Consider the following 9,986-nt stretch of genomic DNA (forward strand, 5'->3'; position numbering starts at 1 on the left):
CAGAGAAGTCGTCAAATTCCAGGCCATGCGTCTATCTGCCATCATCATCCAGAGACGTTATCGGGCTCGTGTTCTTCAGAGGCAAGAAAGGGAAAACTTCCTAAGAATGAGACATTCTGCTGTGGTCCTACAAGCAGCTTTCAGAGGTCATCCTGTCAGGTCTGACATTGCCAAGATGCACAGAGCAGCTACTGTCATTCAAGCAAACTTCAGGAGATATAAACTTCAATCAGAGTTCAGGCGACAACGCTGGGCAACCTGTGTCTTACAGCAGAGGTTCAGAGCTCAAAGAACCAGAAACCTTGTGGTGAAACATTATCAAGAGGTTAGAAAAGCTGCCATCATTCTACAGGCTGCATATCGTGGAATGAAATCCAGACAGATGATCAAACAAAAGCATCAAGCTGCCAGTGTTATCCAGAGAACTTACAGAGCTCACTGCGAACACAGGGAGTATCTCACTCTGAAATCCTCTGTCCTGACTCTTCAGAGAAGATATCGAGCCTCTGTAGCAGCAAAGAAACAGTTGCAAACATATCAGAAACTGCACAGAGCTGCTGTTGTTCTTCAGGCAGCGTACAGAGGGCAGCAGGTCAGACAGGAAGTTGCTCATTGGCATCAAGCTGCTACTGTGATCCAGTCTGCCTTCAGAAAACACAGAGAAGTCGTCAAATTCCAGGCCATGCGTCTATCTGCCATCATCATCCAGAGACGTTATCAGACTCGTGTTCTTCAGAGGCAAGAAAGAGCAAAGTTTTTGAAGTTGAAACAATCCGCCATAGTTCTCCAGGCAGCATTGAGAGGCTGGCGCGTCAGGAGGGATGTTAGCCTACAAAATCATGCTGCTGTTGTAATCCAGTCATGCTGGAAATGTTTGGTGGAACGACGTATCTTCCAAAGAAAGAAAGATGCAGCTGTGAAACTTCAGCGGAGGATTCGAGCAGTGCAGCTCGGCAGGCAGGAGAGAATCAAATACATCCAAGTGAGGCAAGCTGCCATCACACTTCAGAAACACTGGCAAGCCTGGATTGCAAGACAGCAGGTAAAGTTCATTTGCAGTACAAAAATAAACAGAGTACCGTAATTAAGAGGAACTGCAGCTTGTTTGGAGTCTCACAGTGTTGAAATGTGATTTGTAGTAAGCAGTCTCAATGTGTTATGTGGAGGGGGGAAAAAAAAGTTGCTGGTTAAATGTAAGCCAATGTTTTTCAGGTACTAAAGGCTGCTCGTGCAGAGAGGAGGCTACGTTTTACGTCGGCCATATTTCACCATCTCAGTGCCATAAAGATCCAACGAGCACTCAGAGCTCACTGGGCTTTGGAGTCCGCTAAAAGACAGATCCATTCTGTTATCACCATACAGGTAGAGTCACAAAACATCCACAGTGCTACATCTATTGAAGAGTACAACAGTTTTTACAAATGGCATCTTGACTTTTTTTTTTTTTTTTTAAGCGACTGGTGAGAGCGAGGCAACAGAGAAGACGCTATCTGGAGTACAAGCTGAAGGTGGCTACAGCTCAGAGAGCAGTCAGGCACTGGCTAGCTCGTCGCCACAAGGCTGCGACTGTCATCCAGCAGGCTGTCTGGAAATTCCTCCTCCTCAGGCGTCAGAAGAGGGTTCAGCAGGGTATTCTCAAGGCCCAGGTCAGTGCTGAGTGTGGTAAAGATGTTGCCTGTAATTCTAAATGGGAGAGTCGCAGATTTCCAATTCAGTCTATATTTAGGTGTCCAAAGTTCATTCAACCTTCAGTCACCTCAGTTAGAACAGCCCATTAAAGATTTGCTAAATCTTTTCTTTCTACAATGATCAGTCCATGACATTATAACTGGGAAACAATTTCAGGAGGACTGTTTTTAACATCTGACTGTTGCGAACATGGCCTAATTTTACAAAGAAAATATAGGTAACACTTTATATGACAACCCATAGGTAAGCAAAGAAAGGGATGCACAGAACTCCCCTCTCCCCAGCCACCTCTTCCAGCTCATCTGAGAAACACAGAGATGTTCTCAGGCCAGGCAAGAGATATAAACTCTACAATATCTTCTGAGTCTGCCACGGGGCCTCGTCCTGGTGGGACAGACCTAGAACACCTTATCCAGGAGGCATTCTTATCTGCCTCCTGGATAAGGCACCTCAACTGGCTCTTTTTACTGTAGAGGGTATAGCAGCTCTACAGTAACATTATTTCTAAGTAAAAAGGCCACCCATCATTCCAAGAAAGCTCATTTCTGACACTTGTATTCCTGATCTCATTCTTTAGGCCATTACCCAGAGCTTGTGACTAGGACTGGGCGATATGGCCTAAAATCCATATCGCGATATAATTTGAAGCACGTGCGGTAACGATATATATCGCAATATATTATTTTCTTCTCTATAACGTATTTTCCACACTATAAGGCACACATAAAATCCTTTCATTTTCTCCAAAATCGAGAGTGTGCCCTATGTATGAATTCTGGTTGTGCTTACTGACCTCAAACCGATTTGGGCGTGCAGAAATCTGTTAAAAAATTTTTTAGTACAACTTTGGTAAGCCGCACTGCTTCATGGATTGTCAGAGCATTATGGCTGCCATAGTGAGGAGCTTCGCGGAGTAATCTGGGTCCAAAACTCCTTCCGCTTCAGCTCCCAAAGTCAAACGAACACTGAGCGTTAAAAACGGTCTAAATTCTTTCATCTTTAATAAAATCATCAGCGTTGCTGCTTTACCAGGTGTAACAATTAAGTTTAACATCCAGGCATCCATGAAAACAGAATTTCTTAAATTTAACGGAGTTAGAAGTTAACAGGAAGTTAGCTCGCTAGTTTCCACCTAAACATTTCATACCATGTTCTGACTGAGAGATTTTTGAAAACTAATTCAAACGTACAGCTCTGGTACCACTTCCAACATAAATGAAGACAGAAAACTAAACAGCAGTGGTGTCTGCAGGGTTACTGAAGTTGGACTACCTGGTGTTTAATGTTGTGCTACGTGATTGCTAGCGACACAGCTATGTTAGCATAACATTAGCACAGTGAAGCTGGAGGATGAACGCCAACTTTTTTTCCACTCGATAAAAGTTAACGTGAGGGATTCTGGTGGTCAGGGACGAATGCAATCGCATAGCAGGATGCTATACACGGGCCAAACTTCAGTCAGGAGAACAACTGAGACTTTTCATCCACAATAGGTTAGTTATTAATATACTGCAACAACATGGGGATAGGAACAGCTGTGAGAGAATTCAACATAAATGAATCAAATTTACGGAAGTGGAGGACGCGCAGTTTTTGGCTTTCCCCATATTTCAAAAGTGCTTCGTCTCTTTGCTATGACTGTCGCCCGGCATAATTTGCAGATGATAATGGTTGTAGCCGCTGCGATGCTTTCAACCAAAACAGGCATCATAAACATGCGGTAGAGCGGTATCGTCAAAATCTCTATCGTTGGCCAAATATATATAGTTTCTATCGTATATCGTTTCTATCGCCCACCCCTACTTGTGACCATAGATGAGAGTAGGGACGTAGATTGACTGGTAAATCGAGAGTTTCGCTTTTACTCTCAGCTCTCTGTTCAGCACAACGGATCGGTTCAGCATCACTGCAACCATAGACCCGTCCGTCTCCCGCTCCCCTCAGTCATGAACAAGAGCCCAAGATGCTTGGGCCATGGCCTCAGACTTGGAGGTGCTGATTCTCATTCCCACCACTTTATACTTGGCCAGTGTCAGCTGGAGGCAACAGACCTGATCAAGCCAAAAGAACAACATAATCAATGAAAAGCCACTGGGACCACAAAAGTGAAAGCCTCCTGCCACTTTGCTATGCCTACAAATTCTGTCTATAAAAATTATAAACAGAATTGGTGACAAAGGGCACCCTTGGAAGAATCCAATACCCACTGGGAATGAATCTGACTTATTGCCAGTAATGTGGACCAAGCTCTTGCAACGGTTGTATAAGGGCCGAATGGCTCATATTAACAAGCAACACACCAAGGAATCAAACCCTCTCGTCTACCGGGGGAAAAAAACTCTAATATACAGGCAGCCAGCCAAGGACATGCCAAGATACCGCTTGTCACCCAAAGCAACTTCTAGCTGGGACAGAGTCCAGCCCCTGTCCAGGAGGCTGGTTCCAGAGCTCAAGCTGTGTATTGAGGTGAGCCCGGTTATATCTCTTTGGTACCTTTCAACCTCACACACCAGCTCATGCTCCTCCTCCACCAGAAAGTTGACGTTTCACCAGCCTCAGTAGCTTGGGATCAGCCCACCAGGGTCCACCAGGGTCTCCCTTGACTGGCACCCGTCACACACTGCACCCAACCCCTATAGCACCCAACCCTCTCCTGTGGATGGTGGGCCTACAGGAGGAAATGCTCATTTGCCTTCTCCAGGTTGCGTCCGGTCAGGCCTCCAGGCCACCAGGGGCTCTCCTTCAGGTACCCTCCCCAGGCCTGGCTCCAGGGCAGAGCTCCACTAACCCTATCCCAGGCAGGGTGAACTGTTCCCTTGATTGTGTACACATAACGGTCTTCTGAACAGCTCTTTGTCTGGTTCCTCACCCAGGACCAATTTACCATGGGAGATCCTACCAGGGGCAAAAGGCCTTTCGAGTGCATAGCCCCTGGAATTCTTGGGACACACAAACCCCTTGACTACAATAATATAGCAAATTACAGAGGAGAATTTATGTAATGCATAAGTAACGTTAATAATTTTATAACTTAAGGTATTTTATAGGAAAAAAGACAATTTATACTTTTAAGTACTGCCCAATTTCACGGAAATTTTATGGACAAGCAATTTCCCAATTTTACATCATAAATAAACTGTACTGTTCTATGGACATGTCATAGTATGGAGTAGATTAATTGTGCCTTTGTATATCATCATTATCATCATTATTATCTTTTTTTTTTTTTTAACATCTTTTCTTAATATTCATCATGTTTGTGAGTATGACAGATGTTTTAAAAACAAAATTGATTTTCTCCCAACCCCCGAGTTTTTGTAGGTAACTATAATGACATTGTTATTAAAAGAAAAATAAATTGAAATTCAATTTAATGATGGAGGAATCACTCCCTTAGTTGCAGGCTGTGTTTTAAAGTGTTACCAAAATTAAAAAGCAACAACTTGTTATCCAATCTTTACTTTATCCTCATCATTTTGATATTTGTTGACAATGTAGTCAGCAAAATGTTGTTACAACCTACAAAGTAAGGCAGTAACAGCCTTGCTGGGATCATTTCTTTAATTTTGCTGTTAATATTTAATACTTCTAATAACAGTTTACACTAGCAAAATGTTTGCTCTGAATTGATGGAAATCAAATAATTTTATACACATTTCGCCCTGAAAATTGTTAACTTATTTAGTTTTCCAACAGTTTGAAACTAATGTGAGTTTTTGTTTTGTTTGTTTGTTTTTAATTTAATTTAATTTTAACCACTTTCTCCTTCTAGGCTTTGTGGAGAGGACACTGCTCCCGCAGATTGAATGACAATCCCAAGATTGTAAAGCTGAGGCACCGCTTACGTGTGGTCACTGCCAGTGTCCGAGAGGAAGACAAACTGTGCAATAAAACTTCATCTGCACTGGACTACCTTCTTCGTTATAAACACTTCTCGTACATTCTGGAGGCCTTGAAAAATCTTGGTAAGGCTTTTTGTTGTCTACTCGTTTCCCCTCATGCTGAGTACAAAAATGGAAAAAATAGTTTTAAACAGCATTTTCCCCTGCAAGTCATCCCACAGCTTTAGATGTGGCAACTTATGTAACACTAAACAGCTTAATGACAATATCTTTGGCTCACCCCACCACAGCACTGAACAAACGCCATGCAAGTTATAGTTTACTCAGCTTACGATCAGACATTATTTTCAACTGAGTGAATGAGCACACGTGAGCCATGACGAATTAATGACGAATTATTTCACATATCATTATGAGAGGCAGAAGATGCATGTAGTTCCTACCAAACATTTAGATGGTCCCAGTAATATAGTTACTTTTCTGGAAGTGTTCCTGGGCCCAGGCAATGATTTCATGACACAGCCATGCTTGGTTTTAAAGCAGTGTTGCCTGAGGGCCTAAAGATGGCAGATATTCAATACTGATTTGTACTTGTGCCTCTTGCATGCTGATATTTCTCCTCATTCTAATAATCCTTAGATGAGATATTCGGTGCAATTTAACATTGAGGACCATTATAAATGAGTGAATGGACAACTCGAGAATGAGTATTTAAATTGATACCATAGACGTATCTACTAGAAATTCTTCTGAGAAACTGCCTCTTTAAAACGCTTCAGCATTTCTGGAGCATTTCTTTGTGTTTCTTGTCTTTCTAATGTGTGATGTGTAGAATCAAAACCCACTTCTGGTCTTTGAATTATGGTGGGTAATATTTTAGGGACTATTTCTACAATCACTCCCAAATCTATTAAATATTTTATAGTTTAAAATGTGTAAATATATATGTGCCTAATTGGCCAAAATGCATACTTCTTATTCATGTAAGAGTGCATCTTATGATTTGTCCTGACTGAAATCTCTTTGTGCGTGCCTCTGTGTTTGCATGTTGCGTTCGTGTGCAGAAACCGCCACCAGGCTGTCCCCAGAGTGCTGCGAGCGGCTTGTGGAGAGCGGAGCCACTAACGTCATCTTCACACTAATCCGTTGCTGTAACAGGAGCGTCCCCTGCATGGACGTCATCACCTTCTCCATTCAGATACTTCTCAACCTTTCCAAGGTACTGCAGACACAGAACAGCACTTTGTATTTAATGCTTCCTCATGAAGTAATCCGGTACTCTCAGGTTATAAACATAAAAGGTAAACCGGTTAATTAGTTTAGTGTGACATTAAAGCTGAAGGTAGACAGTTGTTTATTCTTTGTTTTTGTTTTCCTACAGGCCCAACATTAGATTAAGCTGTTTTAACTGTCTGTAGACACATGGAGGAGATTTGTTGTAGCTTATATTTTGCTATCTCCACCTCCTCCACTCCTCAGTTCCAGCATATTTAACAATGTCAGTGTCAGATTTCACCTAAGACTAAGGGTAGGACAGCAACCTCCTTGTGACTAGAAAGAAATTATAGTTTCCCATTGGTTGCATTGAATTTCTTCACATTAGGCAAAAGTTAACAAGTATTTCCACCTAGGTGTGTCACGATACTGGACATTAGTAGTCGGTACAAACAGCAGTAGAACTGAACAATTCTCACAGCCCAATTCGATACCAAAACAGAAATGATCTGAAGTGACATCTCGCATACTCGACCATAAACTGCCTCATTAAAGTCATTTTTAAAACACTGGCAGATCATTTATTTAAAATGTTAACATTATATAGCCTACTAATGTTATATTACACTAGCATAAGCATTTAATGTTAGCCATTGCAAACATTTTAGCCAGTGGAACAAAGCTGATTTCACAGCTTTGTTGGTAATTTACATTTTGGCATAATAAAAGCAGGATAATGGTTTGGATGTTTGTAATGTTAATTGAAAAGCATTCACGCTGATCTATTCAAACTGATCTGGGAGCTATTCTTTTAGTTCACTTAGGCCACACAATTTCAGTACAGTACAGTAACATGCTTGCATACGGCTTTTTGGGAAATCAGTCCTTACTCACATTTTCAGAATTTTGGTAGGAAGTGATACAACACATATTGGTTCTGGTGACATCCCTAGTTACAGCAACCAACCTATCACACACTTACACAATGGTTTTGGGCCAGCCATTGTTTTCCTTAGTGTGACTGTAATGTAAGGTGGGAACAAATACTTATTTATGTACAGATATAGTAAATGCAGAGTACTTTTATACAGTATTCTCATGGCTAGACATTTTGTGTCATCATATAAAGGTACATAAAAGTATATAAAAGTTGGTGCTGCATCACTATCCAGTATTTCTTAAATTCAGCAGTATTTTTGGTTGCATTATTTTAAACAGTAACTTGCAAGAACACAGAAGATGCATTTAAAGAGCTCTATCACTTAACTCTGGTTGTCTGAAAATATCAGAACTAAAGTGTTATCAAGCTTTCCTGTTTTCTCTAAAAGCATTTCCCATTTCCTGTATATAGATCTGACCCTCTGTCAGACTGTTTGCTGTTATCGATTTCTCTCTTCTCGCTGTGAACTTTGTTCTTCTTGCAACATAATCTGCCTGACTGTGACGGGAACATGTTGGCGTGGTAGACCCAGACATCTTACTTATTTGTTTTGAATCTTCTGGCTGGAAAGGGATTGTTTAGACAAGTGGGGGTTGAATAAACCTGTAATCTGTATACTGTCGATGGTAAATGACCGTCAGCACACCCGTGCTTTTGAGAAGCTTACACTGCTGTGGATGAGGGCAGCAGCAAAACATTTGTATGGGAATGTAAAGCTTTTGGATCCAAATATGTTCCCTCACAAAAGCCACCAGACTCATTTGACAAAAACAGGTTAATTTGTACCGTTCTAAAACATCAAACAATAGGACAAACTAATCCCTGCTTAGTTTTGAGAAATTACACCTGCCATCATTCTGTGCAGTGTTTAATGAGATTACCAGCATGGAAGCTGTATCATGATTGTGGCTTTAACAGCTTTGCTTAAGGCCTTACATGTCATCTACAATCTATAAGAAACTGCTTTCTGTAAAGCTAATTTAACTGCAAAGTGACCATTTATGTGGATATGTAGCAGATAAAACATGTATTATGTTCACTTTTTTGTGTGTGCGTGAAGCATTAAATATGAAGAACAAAGTGGACGGGGGTGGTGTTTATTTTTGAGTGTTTCTGTCTTTTTCAGCCAAAATAGAACATGCAACATGCAATGTTTAAGTGTGCAGGACTAACATCGTCTCCCCTCCCTCCTCAGTACCACAAGACCATTGAGGCGGTGTATTCAGTGGAAAACTCTGTGGAGACGCTGCTGGACCTGCTGCAGAGATACCGGGAGAAGGCAGGGGATAAAGTGGCAGAAAAGGGTGGAAGCATCTTCACTAAGGCCTGTTTCCTTCTTGCGCTCCTGCTGCAGGACAAGCAACGCACTGAGGTCCGTAGACACTGTAACAAACAGATAACACGAGTGCGTAAATACAAATATCAATGATATTTTTACACAAGAGAAAATGCTAACTATTTTGCTTACTGTATTTTCTTTAGGAGGTCAAAAAGCTACCCAAGGTCTTGGATAGGATCCACAGTATTTACCGCCTCACTGCTCGCAAACACAAGATGGACACAGAAAGAACAATCATCAAGCAGAAGATGAGCGCGTCGATCAACGGGAGCTTCTTCGTTCCAGTGACGCCTCGTAAATCCCGCGCTGCACCAAAGTATGGATATTCCTGAGTTACATAATACGCTGAAAGAGTGCTTGTATGTTTCCAGAGATAACTAAAAGTTTTTTGTTTTCTTTCAGGTTTGCACCAGATTGGGTTCTGAGGCGAGATAAGCTCAAAGACATTGTAGACCCCCTCAGGGCCATTCAGATGGTGGCAAACACACTGTCCATTGTGCTGTAAATAAACATGCTCATATATATATATTTTTTTTAATCCATGATCTTCTTTTTAAAAACTTAAGAAAAGTATTGCCGTCTTATTTTTATTTTTTGTAAACCAATTCATTTTTATGTATATAATAAAATGGATTTGTCTATTAAATTGTTTCTTCTGGATCTACTACAGTGGGGAGAGGCATGCAAGGTTAACCTGTAACAGCACATGTCAGGATCGCCATTACTCCCAAAACGGCAGTTTTTACTAAAATCCCTTTTGATGTAATACCGGCCTGTGCAAACAAGAAGACAGTATGAACAGATGGGCGCAGGAGTGTGTCATTGGCTGCTGACTTGTGATTAACAAGTCCTGTGATAATCCTCCACTCACACTTAGAATGACTGAAATTTACAAAATGGACTACAGTAGGGGTTAATGGTTAAGGTGTGACAGTGGGTAAAAATGAGCCACACCCTGTTA

At 41.4% G+C, this 9,986-nt stretch overlaps 1 protein-coding gene across 1 annotated transcript in view; it reads left to right on the plus strand.

Annotated features, from left to right (window-relative positions):
• The window catches only part of aspm (assembly factor for spindle microtubules), a 26,926-nt gene extending 17,373 nt beyond the window's left edge, over positions 1 to 9,553 (plus strand). The window contains exons 19-26 of the mRNA XM_005753545.1: positions 4 to 1,042; positions 1,213 to 1,362; positions 1,455 to 1,646; positions 5,462 to 5,654; positions 6,596 to 6,750; positions 8,882 to 9,058; positions 9,169 to 9,341; positions 9,428 to 9,553. Of these exons, the coding sequence (XP_005753602.1) occupies positions 4 to 1,042; positions 1,213 to 1,362; positions 1,455 to 1,646; positions 5,462 to 5,654; positions 6,596 to 6,750; positions 8,882 to 9,058; positions 9,169 to 9,341; positions 9,428 to 9,530 (2,182 nt within the window). The 3' untranslated portion in view covers positions 9,531 to 9,553. The remainder of the gene's footprint in view (positions 1 to 3; positions 1,043 to 1,212; positions 1,363 to 1,454; positions 1,647 to 5,461; positions 5,655 to 6,595; positions 6,751 to 8,881; positions 9,059 to 9,168; positions 9,342 to 9,427) is intronic.
• Positions 9,554 to 9,986: the final 433 nt, after the last annotated feature.

Source organism: Pundamilia nyererei, unplaced genomic scaffold (genome assembly GCF_000239375.1).
Source record: "Pundamilia nyererei isolate P.nyererei 1_Seehausen unplaced genomic scaffold, PunNye1.0 scaffold00436, whole genome shotgun sequence".
Taxonomy (NCBI): domain Eukaryota; kingdom Metazoa; phylum Chordata; class Actinopteri; order Cichliformes; family Cichlidae; genus Pundamilia; species Pundamilia nyererei.